General features: G+C 39.0%; 2 protein-coding genes across 3 annotated transcripts; one reads left to right on the plus strand and one right to left on the minus strand.

The window, feature by feature from the left end:
• The first annotated feature begins 943 nt into the window (after positions 1–943).
• LOC121772625 (zinc finger protein 4-like) lies at positions 944–2,588 on the plus strand. 2 transcript variants are annotated; one of them, XM_042169805.1, is made up of 2 exons: positions 944–1,242; positions 1,545–2,588. In XM_042169805.1, the coding sequence occupies exon 2, from the start codon at positions 1,572–1,574 to the stop codon at positions 2,235–2,237; it is 666 nt and encodes a 221-aa protein (XP_042025739.1). In that variant the 5' UTR covers positions 944–1,242; positions 1,545–1,571; the 3' UTR covers positions 2,238–2,588. The 2 variants fall into 2 exon arrangements, with proteins under 2 accessions (XP_042025739.1, XP_042025738.1); XM_042169804.1 differs by having other exon boundaries at positions 948–1,242; positions 1,531–2,588.
• A 925-nt stretch (positions 2,589–3,513) lies between these two features.
• LOC121772127 (uncharacterized oxidoreductase At4g09670-like) lies at positions 3,514–5,922 on the minus strand. The gene is made up of 2 exons (XM_042169116.1): positions 5,373–5,922; positions 3,514–4,306 (listed from the first exon to the last, which is right to left on the minus strand). The coding sequence occupies exons 1-2, from the start codon at positions 5,838–5,840 to the stop codon at positions 3,689–3,691; spliced, it is 1,086 nt and encodes a 361-aa protein (XP_042025050.1). The 5' UTR covers positions 5,841–5,922; the 3' UTR covers positions 3,514–3,688.
• Between the last annotated feature and the right edge of the window lie 16,854 nt (positions 5,923–22,776).

The following is a 22,776-nucleotide window of genomic DNA, read 5'->3' on the forward strand; positions in this document are numbered from 1 at the left end:
ATTGTTTTCAAATTAGATATATTAGGGGCGTTCGGTTTGCAAGATTATATCCCAGAATTAAATATGAGTGTGTCTGGTTTATGAGATTTAATACTATAACTTTATTATAGATGGATAATCATGAGATAATTAGTCATAGCTAACCTTCTATGACTAAAATAGTTTCACTACTCTATCCTATATTGTATTTTAGTAGTCCCTTGTCCTTAAAGAGTATGCACTATTTACTTTTTCATCCGTGCACAAAGAGTATAAACATTCCAATTTTGGAAACTATCTGCTCTCTAATGAGGTATGACTCATTCTCCACTAACAATACTTAAAAAACTTTGTCTATCTATCTTTCTCTTACTTTATCAATAATGCATTAAAACTCGTGCCGAATCTAAAGTTTATACTCTTTGAGGATGGGAAAAGTACAATTTTGTTTAGAAAATCGTACACCACCTAGCAGTATTATTTATAAAGTATTAGTGAGTTTTTTTCAATTATTATTCATATTATTCGAATTCATTCTTGGACTAGGGGATTTTGATACGTATAGGACATTCTACATTCATTGAAACATAAAAAAGAATAAACAAGAAATTATTTTGACCTAAGTTTTTAAATAATTCAGATGTGACAGTTAATACTTAATAACAAACTTGTATGGCCACGTGACTACACTGGCTATTGGATTCATCTTGGAACTTCCCCATTCCCATATCTGCCCCTAATTGAATTCCTACTTACTTTAATTAAATACAACTATGCAAGAAAATTAAATGTTTAAAGATTATATATAATTAAATGGATTGGGATAGTTAGATAAAAACAAAACAATGTTAGTATCTTTCAAAAATATCTATGAAATTTGCAGAAGTATTTTATAGTTGAATATTAACAGTCTACATCGAACATGAATTTCAAGAATGTTAAAGTAAAAGAAAAAAAAATGAAATGATTTAGAAGAATATAGAAGTGTTGCATGGGGCATGTTTGTGACAAAAGAAGAAGCAGTAGTTTGTTATGGGGAAAAGAAGCCAAAACATAAACAAACAGAGGCCGTGGGTGACATGCTGACACTTAGATCACTTCATTTCATTTCATTTTTTAGCTATTTATTCACTAACAAAGAGCCTCCACCACCTCTCTCTCTCTCTCTCTCTCTCTCTCTCTCTCTCTCTCTCTCCTGTGTGCTTTGACAAAATGCTTTATCTGATGGACTGAGATTGGTGGATTTTTGCAAACATAAGGGTGGTGAGTGATTTTTGCTTTAGCATTATGTGTAGTCACTCTTTTAACTTTCATCTTTCATAACTATAGATTCTTTTCTTTGCCATGGACTTAGGTGTTTCATTTCTTGAATTGATCTTATTTTCTGTTTATTGTTTGATATAGTATATGTCTTGAATTGGATTTCCATAAACATTTTTTTCCATAGAATTCCATCTCTAGATGAGTTATCTACCCTACTAAACATAACATGCGATGAAGCAGAGATGTTTGGTTAATCTTGTGTTTTAAGTATACATAATCTCTCAACAGGTTTCTTCATTCAGGCCCCACACACACACTCTCTCTTTGATATGAAAACCTCAAAATCTGATCTTGGAGAGGAAGCAGCCACAGAGAGTGATAGTGAAGCTATCAACATGTCAATTCAAGACAGCAGCAGCCTAATCGAGCCCACCTCCGGCTCACTCTCCCTCGACCTATCTCTAACCTTCAACCCGAGCCAGGACGCAGGCGCGGAATCTGTGGGATTCTCCTCATCCCCAACCCGGACCACAGCGCCTTCACCAAGAGCATTCCCGTGCAACTTCTGCCAGAGAAAATTCTACAGCTCGCAGGCGCTGGGAGGCCACCAAAACGCGCACAAACGCGAGAGAACGCTAGCGAAACGCGCAGTCAGAATGGGCGTCTTCTCAGACAGATACGCCGGCCTGGCTTCCCTCCCTCTACACGGATCCCCATTCAAGTGCCTAGGAATCAAGTCACACGCCTCCGCGCACCACCAGTTCCTGCCCCCAGAACAATCTCGAATCACCCCAAGATTCGGGGATGCTTACCTCTTCCAGCCTATCTACATGGAGCAGGAGGAAGGCGATCGCCTCTTCTGGCCGGGTAGTTTTAGCGCTGACATGTCGTCCCCTACGAGTTTTGTACATGATGCAACCTCACATGTCACTTATCTACATAAAACAGCAGCATTTGCCTCAGAATCGACACCAGACCTCACGCTCCGGCTATGAAAGCTCGGTGTCGAGTCAATCAAACTGTAGAGTAGTGTAGGGTGTGCATCTTTCAGCTTCAATGTGTGAGTGACTCTGTTTTTATTCTTCTTAGATATGTTAGCAAGATTGGCTGAACCTTCTAATTTTCATGAAACTTGATCTGCTATGCGGCACGGATACGGATACGCGTATCAGTATCCGAAGGATACGGATACGCGGATACGGCTCTTTCCCAAACAACCCGATACGCGGATACGTTTTAACTATTTTTTTAATAAATAATAATAGTGCATAATAAATTACAAAATAGATATTCTAATGTTATTATACAAATAAAAATAATAAAATTACAAAATATTAAAAGCTAAAGTCAATTTCTTTTATGGTCGATTACACCACATCGATTTTTTGGTTATACTTATCCATATTACCAATAATATTGATCAAAATATTTATTTCTAGTTACAAAATTAGACAAAGTTAATGGAGTAATAAATTGGCCCAAAAAATGAGCCCCAAATATACTCCTTTTCCATCGTGACTACTTCTTGCCCAATTCATTCTCCCATTTCCAATTTTCTTCAATCCCTAGTTGAGGCAATAGCGGCGCCTCCCCTTTCTTCTTCTTCTTCTTCTTCATATCCGATTAACTGTCGATTTTGTTCCCAAATCGGATTGAAGTTCGTAAATTGAAAGTTGCGAAGTTCTTCGACAGAGATGGACGTTGATTTCGAAGAGGAGAACCTCAGATCTTTGCAGATAGAGGAGGATGAAGGCCCAATACGGCCCAGCTCGCGGATACGCCGAAGGATACGTATCGAATCTGAGGTTTCCCGGCCCAATACGGCCCAGCTCGCGGATACGCCCAGGATACGTATCGACGGTGTATCCGTCGCGTATCGGTATCGGATACGTATCCGATACGCGATACGGCAACAGGGTGGCGTATCGGTGTTATATAGTTGATCTGTATAAATGAGATTTGATCATTTCCTAGTGATCAGGTAGTCCCTGCTTAATGCATGGAAATCGAGACGCGGACGGTCCGGTATATTCCATGCCACAATATTTCATCAATTGTAGCATCCTAAGCGAGGCGCTACTTTTTTCCACTCGTTTTGGAGTATTCAATAGTTAAAGTGAAAAAAGAGTAAATTAAGAGAGAATAACGTAGATTCTCTATATGACTCTTTCTCTTACTTTACTTTCACAACACTGTAACTATTAAATATAATTTTTCCAAAACGAGTGCAAAAAAGAAGAGCAAGGCGTAGAGTTAGTACTACACAAAAAATAAAAAATAAAAATTCTACCATAGTTATATCCAGTGTATTATATATTGTATATTCAATAAACGTTACAAAATGAATATTTTTCAAATTTCAACTTCTCCACAAAGATTTCATGCGAAGAAAAAGAACCATATCTCACTCATATATATATAAACATCAAGTTTAGGCACATAAAACTTACATCTTGATAGCTTTGTAACCATCATCTATGGAATTTTTCACTGCATCCATCACAAGCTGAGTGCATCTACTGGTTTCAGCCCACCTCGTATCCGGTCGAGCTCCAAGGTATTTAACACCCCTCACAAGCCCGGAGAATTCCTGAATCATCAAAGCCTCCTGAGGCAGCTTTGTCTCCACTCGAACGTGTTGAGGCTTCACGGTCCACCCAATATGCAGATCGGTAAACTTAGCACCCGACGTGTAGCTGAATCCAGCAGCAGTCTCCTCGTACGGGATTATGAAGTCATCAACATTAAGAGTCCCGTTGGAGGCGGATACTGCGAGGGACATGGTTTCATGAGCGAGAAACGAGCAAAAGAAGGTTGCAACAGTTTCCTCGTCGTCCCACAGCATGGAGGCGCTGCACGTTAGGATCACTCCAGCTGAGTTTTTAGCGGTGTCGGGCAGAGCAGTCACGGTTGTGGGTAGCTTCTGGTTCATGCTCCACAGTATGGCACCGATGCAGTACCACCCTGCATCGCCTAGGGCACCAAGGGCGTCGAGCTCTGGTTTCACTCTAACGTCGTTTTCGAGAAAATGAGGCGGTGGGTGGTACGATGAAGAGCTGTGGATCTAAGAAGCCACATAAAAATATAACTAGCTGATTAGCAGAGACAATGGCATAACATAGTAACAAAGTTTATACATATAAATAGACAATGGAGTGAAGGCATAAAAGCAATTATGTTTATACATATGAAAAGAGCATTATATAGTAATTGGATGTAGAAAGCATCCATTTTATACAGATCAAGCTTATAAGGAACCTAATCCTGTCTATCAATCAATCAAAGATCATATCCCCTCAAAGGCTTTGCTAAACTCAGTTGGGCTTAGCTAACAAAAGTGATAATCATCTTCAAATCAAAGCACATTGACCCATAATATCACGAAACTTTTCAAAAATTGTTTTTTCCCACAAACTTTAAACTTGACATAAAATAGTTGTTGAATTTTTTCACCGGTGACGGAATCCAATTACATCCCATTTTCCATCACATCACATCAGATATAATTATCGCTGAAAAATGACTTAGAAGGTAGATATGGTTATCCATCTCATTTTAATGTAGTCAGATTCTATCACCGGTGGGAAAATTCAACAAATATTTAAGCTCGTGATATAAGGAATGTATTCATATTCTAACTCTAAATATATGCAAAACAGAAAAACTTGCAGTCCATTGGATCATGTGATCTAACAGTTAGATTAATGTCATGTATCATCTAATAATGTAGCTCGGCTAATAATGTAGCTTTTTAGTCTAATAATGTAGTTCGGCTATTATTAACACAATCATCCAATTCAAGGATCCAATGGTTGTGATTTGTGTTGTGCTTTTACGCTAAAACGATGTAAAGAACCCTAATACACCCCCGTGATATTATATGTCAGGTTTAAAGTACGCGAGGAAAGACAAATTTTTGAAAAGTTTCGTGATATTAGGCCTCAATAATACAGCGAAATATTGAAATATAAACCTTCCCAAAAGGAGAATGTGAGAACTCAAAATGTGAAATTGCCATAAAAAATAGTAATTGAAATCTAGTACTAATAACTAGTAAAACCTAATTTGCATATAAATCACCAAAAAAGTAAAGCAAAATTCAAGAAAATGGAAAGTAAGCATATACAGACAGCTTTAAGACGGCCAAAAACATGGGAATCCGACAGCAGCTCCTTCATCTTGGCGGTCCGCGGGTGATGATACCACATGCTCCCATCCATAAACTGCAATCCATTCCTCCGACACGACTCAAGCATTTCTTCGAGCACCTTCACGTCAAGAGCGGTGGGCTTCTCCAGCAGCAGATGCTTCCCCTTCTGAGCGGCCGCGAGCGCCCATTGCAAGTGCAGAGCCGTGGGCAGAGGCACGTACACCGCGTCGACGGAAGGGTCGTCCAGCACTTCGCCGTAGCTGCCGTAGAGCTTCACGTTTTCGGGTAATTTGTTGCGAGCTGCGAATTGGCTGGCCTTGTCGATGGAGCGGCTGGCGACGGCGACGAGGGCGGCGTTGGGGGATAGAAGGATGGCGCGGGAGATTTTTCTGGCGATCTCGGCGCAGCCCATGATCCCGAATCGAATTGGGTCTTGTTTTTCCGCCATTTTTGTTTCAGTGCGAGGAAATGAAAACGATGAAATTAATTGATTCAGTTTCAGTGTGAGAGTATGAAGACTGTGAGGGGCAAATGTTGTCCACGTTTACTTATCTACACCACACCATTGTTTTATTTTACTATCTTCCACTTTTCTACTCTTTTTTATACTTCCTTGGTGGCTTGGTCAACTTATTTTTTATACTTCCTTGTGGCTTGGTCCCAATTAAGTTCAGTCATATTCGTTTTTCAAATATCTCAACTAAGCTATGTCGTTTCCTTTTTTTACAAAAAATAAAAATCCAATCACTTTTACTTTATTTTATCATTTACTTTACAATCTTTATCTCTTTTATTTTATTTCTTTCTCCTATTTTAAACATAATTTCTTACCCTCTTTTTTTCTTCTTACTTTATTAGGTGGGTGAAGGGAGTGTAAAAATAGTCTCATTTTATCAATTAAGAGTGTTCATAAAAAAAGTCTTATTACAAAAATGGAAATTGCATCTAATACTTTATCTATTTTTTTCTTTCTATTTTTTACTCTTTCTCGCACCTCTTATACTTTATTCACTTTTTCTCTTCTTATTTCTCATTTTATCAATTTCTTATTAAAACTTATGTCAATCACAAATAAGACTATTTTTCGTGGACGAATGGAGTATTTTGTTACTACACCCATTTATTCAAGCTTAACTATTAAAACTCTACATGAATGTAAAGAAATACTTCCTCCGTCCATGATCTTATATTTGATTGGCATGAGTTTTTAAGAAGTTGTTTGACTTTATAAAGTAAAGTGTGTAGAAATGTATGGCCTACTTGTTAGGGTTTGTATACTAGAAATCACCTTTCGAGTGATTGAATACTGTAAAACTCTAATAATTATTTTCGAATGAATGCAACAGATTATTTTTGTCATAATGTTGTTGTGTTTTACATTTAATGGATGTTTATTGCATATTTAAATGTATAAGCGAGCATAACATAAGTCTAAGTCTTTGTTCTAGTAGACCGGTTGTGGGCTGCGCTCAATTTAAGGAACGCGGTCAGTTCTGAACAAAGAAAAATAAGAATGTCACAACCCAGATAAACCTAGACTACCTATCGTGAAAGGTTGCAATGTCAGTCCGATTATTTCTAAGCCTTATTGAAATATGATGACGTTGGTGTGGTATAGCACTGAATGGATCTAACAGCAAGACGAGTCTTTATGCTATCTACTGAAAGACGAGGTCTTGATAATTAATTTTTTAATCAACGTATATTAGCATTGAGCATACGATATTGAGTATCTACTACTTTGACTTACCAAAGGTGCGGGTTTTTCATCACCCAACGATCCAGGTATATTGGGTAGTGGTGATCATTGTCTAGCGGTGCTAGGATTGCTATTATGTTGAATCGTGCGCGAGGAGAGTCTCGTTTGATAACATCCACAAGAGGAGCTCGAAACGAGGTTTTATTATTCGGAACCTAGCTAGTTGGAGTTTAATTACTCTATGAATAATAAATAAGAGTTTCTTGCTAAGTCCACTCTTGGAGAATAAAATATGTTAATTAATTAAGTCAATGGCAGACATTAATTAATTAATGGATGTTTCTATCTTAAGCGCGGGAAATGAATTAAACAAATAAAAGGAAACCCGAAATACTTGTAATTTCGGATTTGGAAAGGCAGTGCAATATTACTTCTGTAGTGGCTGCTTGTAATATTCTAATATAAGCTTATATTAAATTGTGGGTTCAATTTAATTAGTAAAAAGCTAATTGGGTGAGGCCATGTCCAAATTCTTCCTTAGATCCCTGACTGGGCCCAATACGTGACTTAATATAAATATGAGAATAAAGGAGACAGAAAAATAATAATTATTGCTAGAATTTTCGTCCCCCTCTAGAAAGAGAGAGAATTCAAAAATTGCTCCATCCGTGAGCTGAGTTCTGTCTTCGTTATTCGAGTCCTAGTATTCTGGTGAGATTTGCCCACACAAATATCAGTATACAGTCCGGGACACCAGTCAGAAGATCAGAGGTCGAGTACTGAAGATCTTCACGTGGAGATGGAGCAAGCCATCATCGATTCTTGATTGAATCAACGAGGTAAATTGACTAATTCCGTAGTGAGCATGTTTTAGGGATTTTATATGCTAAAGCATGTTTTAATTCAAGTTATGAGCATGATACATGTGATAATTACGCGAATAGAATTTGTCTAAATAATCTGCTAAATAGATCAATTTTATGTGATCGGATCTCGTGCACGCTTCCGCTGCCAACCCCTTCACTATTTTTATATATTGGTTTTATAATAAAATGTGAGTGGAATGAGTTAGTGTAATGTAAGGTTCACTTACTAAATCTAGTAAAAATGAAATGATGGACGGATGAAAAAGAAAAAAATAAAACATTTAATGGCTAACGGAGGGAGTAATATAAAAAGAATTTACTATTCTTTTTTCAAGATTAAACTTTTCGACTATACATGAATCACATGAATGTTAAGTAACACGGTAAGAACATCTCTTAATGAAATAATCGAGAGTGTTTATTTCTTATATATTTTTTAAAAAGGTAATATATGCTTCTTGAAAAATAATAAGATACAAAAGAAGAAGGTAAATTTTAAAATGCAAACAAAAATAACTATTTTCTTCGTCCTAATAAGACACACATATTTTAGTCAACATATAATTTTAAGAATTGTTAGTTAATATATTTAATTGAAGAGAGAAAAAAAAGGTGATATAAGGATTAAATGGAGAGAGAAATTGAATTAGATATTTTAATTGAAGAGTTAAAAAGTGGTTAGATATACCATGTATTAATAGTAAATAGACAATTACTTTATTGTTTAACATGTGACACTTTGATGTTATTTGGCAATAGTAAAGAGAAGTTTTCAAATTTACGTGATAGTAAATTGTGAAACAAGGCAGATTACATGTTGTAAGGCTATTGTTTGGGTTAAACTCACATCCTCGTTCTCTGAATCTATGACATTAGAATAAGGAATTTTCTTCATTTTCTGAACCTCATTCTCATTCTTGGGACTCTGATCTTTGCTAAGAACAAAGTGAGCTGCCAATGGAACAATACATGGCTTTGCATCAGCCATGCTAAACTTGCTCAAAATTTTCTTCACATAGGAACTTTGGTGAAGTGTCATTTGGGAATTCTTCCTATCCCTGACTATATCAATGCCTAGAATTTTCTGAGCATCCCCTAGGTCCTTCATGTCAAAGTTAGAACAAAGCATCCCCGAGAGGATGCGACACCCGACGACACGCTGGCTGAGAAGATGCGACACCTGACTACACGCTGGCCGAGACGCTGGCGCGCCACCTGCGCGCTGGTGGCCGAGACGCTTCGTGCGTCGTGGTCCGACGAAGAACTCGTCGGATTTTCATCATTCATCGTTCGTGCGAACCTCGTACGATGAGATAACGATGAAAGATTATTTTAATAATTATTTAATTTTTAATTAAAAGATATAATTAAAATATTTTTATTTAATGGAAATAAAATCTTTTTGGAAGATTTACCTAGATTTTAGGAATATTTTTATTATTATCTATATCTATGGAAATAAATAATTTTATTTTATTCCTAGATGATATGGATGAGAATAATTTTATAGTTTCCTAATATTTATCTAGATTTTAGGAATATTTTTATTATTATCTATATCTATGGAAATAAATAATATTATTTTATTCCTAGATGATATGAATGAGAATAATTTAACAGTTTCCTAATAGTTATATATCTAGAATCCTAATTAGGATAGATATGTATGAATACATTAAATAATAAATCTTCTCTTCCTAATCTTAAACACAGAAATAATTTGAATTTAATTTTTCATGTCTTATTAAGAATTAAATAATTTAATTATTTTAGATATATCTTATAGTATACATGAATAAGAATTAAATACTGGAATATTATTTTCTTAATGGAAGACGCCAATTAAAGGATTCAATTATCCAGCATATTAAATACCAACAGAATTTAATTAAGCCTTAATCTGCCTCAAGGCTAAGTATAATTGAATAAAAACCATAACCTAAATATCTAAGCTGTAATTACGAACTCAACGTTTGTATATGGTCTCCACCAATTGGTCTGTAATTTATGAAGCTGTTTCCAATATTATCGCCACCTACACTGTGGGGACAATAATCCTAGGAAATAGCGAGTTCATAAGGCGGACTTCTCAAATATAAATAGTATGAACTAGAATGTGGTTTCCAATATTATCGCCACCTGCTCTGTGGGGACAATAATCCTAAGAAACTGCGAGATTCAGAAGTTCACACAGGATTTATGAGATAGCTTGATCTTGTTAGCAGCATATAAGCATTGTTATGGGAGTGTGTTGTAGAAATGAGACTCTGTAATGCTAAAGAGGTGGTCTTGCTTAGGCAACATTAGGAGGCCATGCCACTCTGTGGTCTCTGGACTATCCGTCGGTGTTGTGACCAGTAAAAATTGTAAGGAGGATACAAAATTTTAATTTTACTGTTGTAAGATTTTAAAAAGTTTTATGGTTAATCTAATCAAACTTCTTACACAAGTTTATGACAAATGGTAATTATTCTGTGTTACAGTGCAAATCAAATCGTCAATATGTCGTTCAATCCTCTTTCTGCAATACTTAAAAAAAAAAACTCGAGGGCCAAAATTACATAGAATGGAAACAAAATTTGGACATCGTTCTCACAGCAGATGAGTACATCTTTGTACTCACAACCCCGCGACCTCCAGTGCCACCAGCTAACGCTGCGGCAGGAGTCAGAGATGCACACAGATGGTGGCATAAGGCGAATGAGTTGGCTAAGTGCTATATGTTGGCATCTATGTCATCAGTACTCAAGCATCAGCATTCAGCCATGGAAACTGCCGCCGAGATCATGCAGAATCTCAAGAATCTTTTTGGTACTCAGAATCGAACGGCTAAGTCTCAAGCCTTTCGGAGTATCATGTCGAAGACTATGAAGGAAGGCTCGTCTGTGAGGGACCATGTCCTTGAGATGATTGGCCACCTCAACCAAATTGAGGTCTTGGGAGGGACAATCGATCCCGAGTCCCAGGTGACTATTATCCTTCAAAGTCTTCCCCCTAGCTTCCAGCAGTTCAAGCTCAACTTCGAGATGAACAAAAGGAACTACACCTTGGCAGAGCTGTTGACTGAACTTTAGTCGGCAAAGGACCTTATGGCCCAGGTTAAGGCGGCCATGATGACTTCGGCTCCTCGTTCCTCTGGCTTCAAGCCTAGCGCGGGAAAAAGGCAGGCACCGAACTCAGGACCGGCCAAGATAGCTAAGGGAAAGAAGAAGAAGAAGAAGAAGAGGGCAAACAAGAAGCCCACGGGGAAGTGTTTCAAGTGCGGAGAGAAGGGGCATTGGAAGCCAGATTGTCCTAAAAAGGGCAAGGCTACAGGTATGCGCCAAGCTTTAGTAGTCGAGTCATGTTTGGCTTTGAAGTCTACTTGCACTTGGGTTATTGACACTGGAGCCACTGATCATATTTGTTTTGATCCTGACTTAATGCAGGTGACAAGACGGCTACGTGATCGTGAGATCGAGGTCCAGCTGGGCGACGCTACAAAAGTGGCGGCCGTAGTAATGGGAGACATTTATTTGCATTTTAGTAGTGATAGATTTTTGATTTTGAAGAATGTTTTGTTGATACCTTCTTTTAGAAGAAATTTAATTTCAGTTTCTAAATTAGTTTTTGATGGATATTCAATTTCTTTTAAAGACAATTGTGTTATTAAGAAAGATGGTTCTTATATATGTCGTGGTATCATGGAAAACAATCTGTACACAATCACATCTACACAGTTTAATAATCGCAAATCAAAACTCAATACAACATCAGAAATTTCAAAGAAACGAAAGGAACCTTCAAGTTCAATGAACGAAACGTACTTATGGCACCTTAGACTTGGTCATGCCAATGAAAGGAGGATTCATTCTCTTGTCCAACAAGATCTTATTAAAGATCTAGAGGAGGAACCTTTTCATAAGTGTGAGTCATGCTTAGAAGGCAAGATGACCAAGAGGCCTTTTCAGGCAAAGGGCAATAGGGCCGAGGAAGTACTTGAGCTCGTTCATTCCGATGTATGTGGTCCAATATCTACTGAGGCAAGATGTGGTTTTCGATACTTCATCACATTTATTGATGACTTCTCGAAAATTGGATACGTCTATTTGATGCGCCACAAGTCATAGTCTTTTGATAAGTTCAAGGACTTTAAGACTCTTGTGGAGAAGTATCATGGTAAGAGTATCATGGTAAGAGTATCAAAAGCCTACGATCTGATCGTGGAGGCGAGTACCTCAGTGCTGAGTTTTTGGACTACTTGTCGGAGTCGGGAATTGAATCCCAACTTACTGCGTCGGGCACGCCCCAGTAGAACGACGTGGCTGAAAGAAGGAACATGACCTTATTGAACATGGTCCGATCGATGATGAGTTATGCACGGGTACCTACTTCGTTTTGGGGACATGCCTTGCTTTCTGCAAGCCATATTTTAGACAATTTACCATCAAAATCCGTACCTACTACTCCTTATGAGTTGTGGACTGGGCGCAAGCCCAATCTAGCACATCTCAAGATTTGGGGTTGCCCGGCTCATGTATTGGAAAAGGATCCACCTAAGCTAGGATCAAGGACGGAGGTATGTTTGTTTACAGGGTACCCCAGAGGAACGAAAGCTTATGAATTCTTTAGTCTCCGAGATAAGAAAGTTATTGTGAGCACTCACGCTACATTCTTAGAGGAAGACTATGTAATGAATCATAAACCCAGCAGTGAAGTGGCTCTTGATGAGCTAACTTCTGTCACAAATTCCATTAACCAAGAACGAGTACCAAGTGTACAAACAATTCCAGAAACTTCAACTTCTATTCCAAGAATTGTAGTGTTGCGCCGCAGTGGGAGGGTCTAACATGAGCCCGAAAGATACATTGGTTTGGGGGAATCTATGGATCACTCCTCAGACAGCAATGTATTAGATCCATGGAACTTTACGGAAGCGCAGGCAGATGCCGATCATTGCGAATGGGTGAAAGCAATGGATTCGGAACTACAATCTATGATAGACAAAGACGTCTACGATTTGTCCGTCCTACCCGAAGGTTGTACTGCCATTGGGAGCAAGTGGATATATAAACGTAAACGTGGGCCCGATGGACGAGTTAAAGTCTTCAAGGCAAGACTAGTGGCTAAGGGGTATACCCAAAAGGAAGGTGTCGATTACGACGAGACTTTCTCCCCAGTGGCCATGCTCAAATCGATCCGGATACTATTGTCTATAGTAGCTTATATGGATTGGGATGTGTGGCAGATGGACGTTAAGACTGCGTTTCTAAATGGCGGTCTTGAGGAGACCATCTACATGGAACAACCCGAAGGATATGCCATAAAGGGCAAGGAACACATGGTTTGGAAGCTTAAGAAGGCTATTTATGGCCTTAACCAAACATCTAGATCATGGAACCAGTGTTTCGATCAAACTGTTCGCAAGTTTGGATTCGAAAAATGCCCAAGTGAAAGCTGTGTGTACAAGAAGGTTGAAAAGGGGAATGTAGTGTTTTTAGTTTTATATGTAGATGACATTCTTCTAATTGGAAACAATAAAAAGATGTTGTCATCAGTACGAAACATGGTTGTCAAACCAGTTCGAGATGAAGGATATGGAGACGCGGGACACATCCTCGGGATCAAGGTTCTTAGGAATCGAGAAAAGAAGATGACCTTTTAGACATGGCATCCATCTATCTCAAGAGATGTGCCCCAAAACGCCGTCTGAGATACAAGCAATGAGAAGGATTCCATATGTTTCGGCAGTTGGAAGTCTCATGTATGCTATGCTTTGTACGAGGCCTGATATTTGCTTTGCTGTTGGCATGGTGGCAAGATATCAGTCGAATCCGGGCCAAGGACATTGGACTGCCGTAAAGAACATACTCAAGTACCTTAAATGGACTAAGGACTATGATCTAGTTTACAATGCAGTCGAGCTCTGTCCTTTGGGATATTCTGACTCAGACTTTCAAGCTGATCAGGACTCGAGAAAATCTACTTCAGGATATGTGTTCACCTAAGGAGGTGGAGCCGTAATTTGGAAGAGTGTGAAGCAGAAATGCATCGCGGACTCGACCATGGAAGCTGAGTATGTGGCCGCTTCGGAGGCTGCAAAAGAGGCAGTATGGTTCAAGAACTTCCTTATGGATTTAGGTGTGGTTGAGAATCTGCCCAAGAGCATCACGGTTTATTGCAAATTCGAAGGAACCAAGAGCTCACAAAGCGAGCAAACACATAGAGCGGAAGTATCATATCATAAGGGATATAGTGCAGAGAGGAGACATACAAGTGGTCAATATTGCGTCAGAGAACAACCTGGCAGATCCTTTTACAAAGGCATTGGCTGTAAAACCATTTGAGGGTCACGTTGAAGGGATGGGAGTTCGACTTATTCAAGACCTCAACTCGCTTTCAGTATAAGTGGGAGAAATTTGACGTGTGCACACTATTTTGTATACTCGAAAGCTATTTTGAGTATAAGTGGGAGATTGTTAGGGTTTGTATACTAGAAATCACATTTCGAGTGATTGAATACTGTAAAACTCTAACAATTATTTTCCAATGAATGTAACAGATTATTTTTATCGTAATGTTGTTATGTTTTATATTTAATGGATGTTTATTACATATTTAAATGTATAAGCGAGCATAACATAAGTCTAAATCTTTGTTCTAGTAGACCGGTTGTGGGCTGCGCTCAATTTAAGGTATGCGGTCAGTTTTGAACAAAGAAAAATAAGAAGGTCACAACCCAGATAGACCTAGACTACCTATCGTGAAAGGTTGCAATACCAGTCTGATTATTTCTAAGGCTTATTGAAATATGATGACGTTGGTGTGGTATAACACTGAATGAATCTAACAGAAAGACGAGTCTTTATGCTATCTACTGAAAGACGATGTCTTGATAATTAATTTCATAATCAATGTACATTAGCATTGAGCATACGATATTGGGTATCTTCTACTTTGACTTACCAAAGGTGCGGGTTTTTCGTCACCCAACGATCCAGGTATATTGGGTAGTGGTGATCATTGTCTAGCGGTGCTAGGATTGCTATTATGTTGAATCATGCGCGAGGAGAGTCTCGTTTGATAACATCCATAAGAGGAGATCGAAACGAGGTTTTATTATTCGGAACCTAGCTAGTTGGAGTTTAATTACTCTATGAATAATAAATAAGAGTTTCTTGCTAAGTCCACTCTTGGAGAATAAAATATGTTAATTAATTAAGTCAATAGCAGACATTAATTAATTAATGGATGTTTCTATCTTAAGCGCGGGAAATGAATTAAACAAATAAAAGGAAATCCGGAATACTTGTAATTTCAGATTTGGAAAGGCAGTGCAATATTACTTCTTTAGTGGCTGCTTGTAATATTCCAATATAAGCTTATATTAAATTGTGGGTTCAATTTAATTAGTAAAAAGCTAATTGGGTGAGGCCATGTCCAAATTCTTCCTTAGATCTCTGACTGGGCCCAATATGTGACTTAATATAAATAGGAGAATAAAGGAGACAAAAAAAATACTAATAATTATTGCTAGAATTTTTGTCCCCCTCTAGAAAGAGAAAGAATTTGAAAATTGCTCCCTCCGTGAGCTGAGTTATGTCTTCGTTATTCGAGTCCTAGTATTCTGGTGAGATTTGCCCACACAAATATCAGTATACAGTCCGGGACACCAGTCAGAAGATCAGAGGTCGAGTACTGAAGATCTTCACGTGGAGACGGAGCAATCCATCATCGATTCTTGATTGAATCGACGAGGTAAATTGGCTAATTCCGTAGTGAGCATGTTTTAGGGATTTTATATGCTAAAGCATGTTTTAATTCAAGTTATGAGCATGATACATGTGATAATTACGTGAATAGAATTTTTCTAAATAATCTGCTAAATAGATAAATTTTATGTGATCGGATCTCGTGCATGCTTCCGCTGCCAACCCCTTCACTACTTTTATATATTGGTTTTATAATAAAATGTGAGTGGAATGAGTTAGTGGAATGTAAGTTTCACTTACTAAATCTAGTAAAAATGAAATGATGGACGGATGAAAAAGAAAAAATAAAACATTTAATGGCCGACGGAGGGAGTAATATAAAAAGAATTTACTATTCTTTTTTCAAGATTAACATTTCGACTATACATGAATCACATGAATGTTAAGTAACACGGTAAGAACATCTCTTAATGAAATAATCGAGAGTGTTTATTTCTTATATATTTTTTAAAAAGGTAATATATGCTTCTTGAAAAATAATAAAATCCAAAAGAAGAAGGTAAATTTTAAAATGCAAACAAAAATAACTATTTTCTTCGTCCTAATAAGACACACACATTTTAGTCAACGTATAATTTTAAGAATTGTTAGTTAATATATTTAATTGAAGAGAGAGAAAAAAAGGTGATATAAGGATTAAATGGAGAGAGAAATTGAATTAGATATTTTAATTGAAGAGTTAAAAAGTGGTTAGATATACCATGTATTAATAGTAAAGAGACAATTACTTTATTATTTAACATGTGACACTTTGATGTTATTTGGCAATAGTAAAGAGAAGTTTTCAAATTTACGTGATAGTAAATTGTGAAACAAGGCAGTTTACATGTTGTAAGGCTATTGTTTGGGTTAAACTCACATCCTCGTTCTCTGAATCTATGGCATTAGAATAAGGAATTTTCTTCATTTTCTGAACCTCATTCTCATTCTTGGGAGTCTGATCTTTGCTAAGAACAAAGTGAGCTGCCAATGGAACAATACATGGCTTTGCATCAGCCATGCTAAACTTTCTCAAAATTTTCTTCACATAGGAACTTTGGTGAAGTGTCATCTGGGAATTCTTCCTATCTCTGACTATATCAATGCCTAGAATTTTCTGAGCATCCCCTAGGTCCTTCATGTCAAAGTTAGAACAAAGCATCCCCTACACATGTTTAACAACATTAGAACTAGGACTCATAATCAACATATCATCTACATATAACAGAAGAAAGATGAGGACAGAATCAAGATTTTTATAATATAAACAGTGATGAAAGGCACTTCTTATGAAACCATAAGATCACATGCATTGGTCAAACTTGATGTTCCATCTCCTTGTGACTACTTCAATCCATAAAGGGCTTTCTTCAATAGGCAAACATGATTATGGAATTTTGGATCTACAAATCCATCTAGTTGCCTCATATATATATTCTTGTCAAGATCACCATGCAAAAATGCTGTCTTGACATCCATTTGCTTAAGTTCCCAGTTGAAAATTGCACACAAAGCAAGCATTAGCCTCACAGTAGTGAATTTCACCACAAGGGCAAAGATCTCAGTATAATCTACCCACTCTTGTTGAGTGAACCCCTTGGCTACATGTCTAGCCTTGTACCTGGGGCCATCGATCTCCTGTTTCAGCTTGAAAAACCACTCGCACTCAACAATAGTACAGTCAGTAGGTTCAGGAACAAGTATCCAGGTTTTATTCTAGATAAGGGACTTCATTTCTTCCTCCATGGCTAAGAGCCATTCTGGATAGAACATAGACTTTAGGGCTTGTTTGTAGGACTGGGGCTCATCCCCATCGGCCTCATGTACATTAAAGGCAAGGGCAACCAGGTTCATCTCATCAGCAAATCTCATTGGTTTGTTGACTGGTCTTCTACCCCTGTCCTTACACAACAAGTAGTCAGTTAGATCATTTTGAGATGTATTAGACTGATCATCTATAACTGGAAGTTCTTCCCTGTTAGAAGCAGTATTGATGTATGTCTATTCAGCAACAGGTTTAGGGACCCCAGGATTGGAGACTAACTCCTGGATTGCTAGACCCTCCATCTTGCTTGATGTAACATCCACCTCAGTGGAGGAATCATTTTCCTCAGTTGTCACAGACTCAGAGAGACATGGTGAAGTCGCAGAGTTTTTTATGTGTTTTCGTTTGTTGTGAAAATGCGATGCTAGGTAGAGACACCAAGTCCTATGAATCCACTAGATCACTTGGTCTAGGAACCCAATGTAACAAGGAATACTCTGTCGTTGTACACACAAACTCTCCTTCAAAGATCCCTCAACCCGAATACTATGGATTAGTATAGAGAAGCAGGGGTCGATCCCACGAAGATGGATACGTAAGAAAGCATTTAGAGACTCTTGACAAAGGCGGCTGCTGCCACGCAAACATGGTTGAGATATAACTACTACTAGACCTAGGCAGGAAATGTAAACACTAGACCTAGAAAGCTGTAAACATGCTGAGATCAAACATCATCAAGACTTCGGTATATTAAGCTTACTTCCTAGACCGTGTAAACGACTACCTAATTTAGCTAGACAGAAAACAACTAACAGTGGGGACCATGACCCAGAAATAGCAAGTACGGCAGAAAAGCTGCAAATAACTAACTGAGCATTCAACTCACAACGGCATGCATTTCTTCAACGGAATTAAACATGAAGATGAAGTAAACAGAGCACATACCCAGTTCGAACAGAATGTAAAAGTTTGGTCGTCGGAAACTTACGATAAACCGGAAATAACTCAGATCTACATATACTAGACGAAGCAAAATGAAAACACGAAGACTAGGCATCAAAATAAACCAACTCTGCTCAGATCTCACGTCGAACGCTTAATCCACTTCGGATCCAAGCAATCCGAAACCAACAACAACTAGATTCCGCTTCATAACTTCTGATCTAACAGATCTACTCCGATCAACTCCAATTTCCAGCAATCGCACACAACTTAGCAACGACACCAAACTTAAATTCTCCGATTCAACCTCTAGCAAACTCCGATCACCCAGATTCAACCATTAACCTGCATAAGTTCAGAAAACATTTGCGAAACGCATCCAACACTGGCAAACTGACGCAAACTCCAGAAAATCTCGACAACCAAATCAGAAATCAACACCAACTTTGTTAGGATTGGCACACACAAGGCTTTCACACACTCAATAAGATCACACACACACTCACTGTTGTATGAGATCACACAATGCAGAAAACACACACACTCACACTTTGAGTATTGAAGATGATAATCTTGGAGAGAAAACTGGAAAACTCTTTATTGATTAAACTCCTTTCTAAACTACATACACGGTGAGCTATTTAAAGCTCTATAATCAAGTAGCAACTGCTACTAACTAACTACAAGAAGAATCAAGAAAGCAAGAAGAATAACCGCTACATCTCAGCTAACTAACTGCTGCTCCAACGGCTAGTTCGGCTAGGTTGCTTCTACCTTCTCGGTTCAAGACCGAACTCCTTCCTCGGTTCAAGACCGAACTCCTTCCTCGGCTTACAACCGAACTCCTTCCCGGCTTACAACCGAACTCTTCCTTCTCGGCTCATTCCAGCTCAACGCCGAGCTTCCTTACCGAGCTTCCTTACCGAGCTTCCTTACCGCTGAGCTTACCGACTTCTGCCTTCTTCTTCTCGGCTAGTTCCAGGCTAGTTCCAGCTCGGTAAGCCGAGCTTACCGAACTCCTTTCTAGCCGAGCTTCTTCCAACTGAAATGAGCACTCCATTATTACAATTCTCCACCTGAGGGCTCATCTCAGTTCTTGCACAAACATTGATCAATTTCTTGCAATGATCAAACTTGTCTCTACCTAGAGACTTTGTTAGCATGTCAGCCGGATTGTGCAAGGTGTTAATCTTAATCACCTTCACTCTCCCCTTTTCAATCTCATCTCTAATGAAATGCAACTTTATGTCTATGTGCTTGCTCCTTTCATGAAAACCCGGATGTTTAGCCAAGCACATAGCTGAGCTGCTGTCACAATGAATCACCATTGTCTTTTGGTCAAAACCAAAGTCAGAAATCACTCCCTGAATCCAAAAACTCTCCTGTACAGCTGCAGTGAGAGCTATATACTCTGATTCTGTTGTTGAGAGAGCAACAACACTTTGCAACCCTGACTTCCAGCTGATTACAGTTCCAAACATGGTGAAAAGATAACCTGTTTGGGACTTTCTGTTGTCCAGGTTTGCAGCATAGTCTGCATCACAATAGCCCTGCACAACCTCCTCAGATTCACCTTCCCAGCCATTGAACCTGATTCTGTCTTTATCAGTGGTTTCTACCTTCTTTTTAAACAACCACTTGCAACTGATCAGCTTCCTCTCCTTTCCATCTGTATTCAGCTTGGATTTGTCCACCAAAATCCATGTTTTGTTCTTGAGTAAAGACTCTATTTCCTCATTCATGGCTTCAATCCATCTTTCTCTATCTTTACTATGCATAGCTTCTTTATATGTGAGTGGATCTGCACCATCAATACCTTCAGCTGCACACAGAGCATAATACACAACATCAGAGAACTTTGTTGGTGGCCTTGTTTCTCTTCTAACTCTGTCCCTTGCAAGCTGATAGTCTCTGATAGAGTCTGATATAGACTCACCAGCCTGGTTGCCCTGAGTTGGAGCCTCTTCTTTATCTGAATCAGACTCACTCCCTGAGTCAATAACTCCACCTGCTCCTAGGCCAACCCCCACAGGCTCCACCTTGAAGAAATCACCCTCATCTTCATTGGAGTCCGGCTTATCTTTCAGGAATGGCATCTGATCCTCCAAGAACACCACATCCCTACTCACCAAGACCTTCTGCTTACCGGGCTCAATACACCAGAGCCTATACCCCTTAACACCCCTCTGATACCCCAGCAAGATACATTTCAGAGCCCTAGCTTCAAGCTTACTTTGCCTAGCATGAGCATAGGCCACACACCCAAACACCTTGTATTTTGAGTAGTCACTATGAGCTCCATACCACATGTAATCAGGAGTTTCAGATTTCAGGGCAGTAGATGGGCATTTATTGATGAGATAGGCTGCTGTATACACAGCCTCACCCCAGAATCTGCTGCTCAAACCAGACCCAAGAAGTAGGCACCTCACCCTCTCTAGGATTGTCCTATTCATCCTTTCCACAACACCATTTTACTGAGGATTACCAGGAACAGTCCGGTGCCTCTTCATACCCTTCTATTTACAAAACAGATCAAACTCAGCAGACAAGAACTCTAGGCCATTGTCTGTCCTTAAGCATTTAACACTTCTACCCTTCTCTAGCTCAACCTCCTTACACCATATTTTGAACTTTGTGAGTGTTTCAGATTTTTCTTTAAGAATATATACCCACAACTTCCTTGTATAGTCATCAATGATAGCTAGATAATACTTTCCTCCACCAATTGAACACACCGGTGAAGGCCCCCAAAGATCACTATGTATGTAGTCTAAAGGGGCTGTAGAAGAGTGGATACCTGTAGGATAGGGTGCCTTCTTAGCCTTTCCAAGTATACATTGCTCACAGGGGTCCATCTTGTTGAAATCTCCAGAGATCAGACCCTTCTTGATGAGTTCTTTCAAGCTTCCTTCAGCTGGGTGGCCCAATCTCTTGTGCCATAGCATTATGGAATCATCTGACACTGCATTGCTTTCTCCATCAACAGCCTTAGCCTTCAGATAATAGAGAATATGCTCTCTGTCAGCCTCCATCATCACTGCATCTCCAGATTTCACAAACAATTTTCCTTGACTCATCAATATGGTGAACCCTTTCTGTTCCAGCATTCCCAATGAGATGAGGTTCCTCTTTACTTCTGGAATATACCTCACCCCAGTTAGGATCTTTATAGAGCCATCTTGTAGGCTTAACTTTACCTTCCCTATTCCTTTGATCTGACAAATGTGATTATTACCAAGAACAACCGTACCCGATGCTTCTTGAAGATCATGAAACCAGCTTCTATTTGGGCACATATGGAAGCTGCACCCCGAGTCCATTATCCACCTATGACTGACCCCACTATCACTGATATTCATGAGTTGAGCCGGGGGATCAGCACTCTCCACACAATCAGATTGATTGTGTCCCTCAGAGGCCATCTTTCTCTTCCATGCATGACAATCTTTCTTCAAATGTCCAGGTTTCTTGCACCAATAGCAAGCTCTGGTTTCCTTCTGAGCATCAGAACTTGAGGGTTTAGGGCCCTCAAACTTCTTCTTGAAGTTCTGCTTCTTGAACTTCTTCACATTCAAGGCCTCTGCAGCTTGAACATTGGAGCTTGCAGAGCCTCTGTTGGCTGTCTTCTGGAGTTCTTTGGCCATCAAGGCTGAATAGACTTCTGCATAGGTGATAGGTTTATCTCTTCCATAGATAATTGCATCACTTAGCTGGTCATACGAGCTAGGCAAGGCATTCAATGTGAGAATGGCCTTATCCTCATCTGAGATCTTGACATCAACAGATCCCAGGTCATCAATGATCTTGTTGAACTCCTCTAGCTGCTCAATGATGGACCTATCTCCAGAAAAACTATAGGCATACAGCCTCTTCTTGAGATACAGCCGGTTAGCCAAGGATTTGGCCAAGTAAACTTCATCTAACTTGTCCAAGATCTCCACCGCAGTCTTGGCTTCTTGAACTTCCCTCAAGACCTTATCTCCAAGGCACAGAATCACTGCAGAATGTGCCTTGAGCTGCATTTCCTCCATCTTTGCCTGAGCTTTTTCATCAAGCACTGGAGCCTTTCCTTTCTCCTCTGGTTTTGCAAGAACTGCCGCCAAGCCTTGTTGAATTAAAACCGCCTTCATCTTCATCTTCCACAGGCCATAATCATTCTTGCCTGTGAACTTTTCTGCATCAAGCCTTGCTGCCATCTCTGAAACCGTTTGATCCTCTGCAAATCAGCTTCAATATCCGTTTCCCACAGACGGCGCCACTTGTTAGGATTGGCACACACAAGGCTTTCACACACTCAATAAGATCACACACACACTCACTGTTGTATGAGATCACACAATGCAGAAAACACACACACTCACACTTTGAGTATTGAAGAT

This window comes from Salvia splendens, chromosome 16 (genome assembly GCF_004379255.2).
Source record: "Salvia splendens isolate huo1 chromosome 16, SspV2, whole genome shotgun sequence".
In the NCBI taxonomy this organism is placed as follows: Eukaryota; Viridiplantae; Streptophyta; class Magnoliopsida; order Lamiales; family Lamiaceae; genus Salvia; species Salvia splendens.

Excerpts from the sequence above, each read along its gene's own strand:
- LOC121772127 (XM_042169116.1), bottom strand. The coding sequence starts at position 5,840 with ATGGCGGAAAAACAAGACCCAATTCGATTCGGGATCATGGGCTGCGCC. Across the intron at positions 4,307-5,372 it reads TTTTTGGCCGTCTTAAAGCT|ATCCACAGCTCTTCATCGTA; the intron begins GTCTGTATATGC and ends GTGGCTTCTTAG.
- LOC121772625 (XM_042169805.1), top strand. The coding sequence starts at position 1,572 with ATGAAAACCTCAAAATCTGATCTTGGAGAGGAAGCAGCCACAGAGAGT.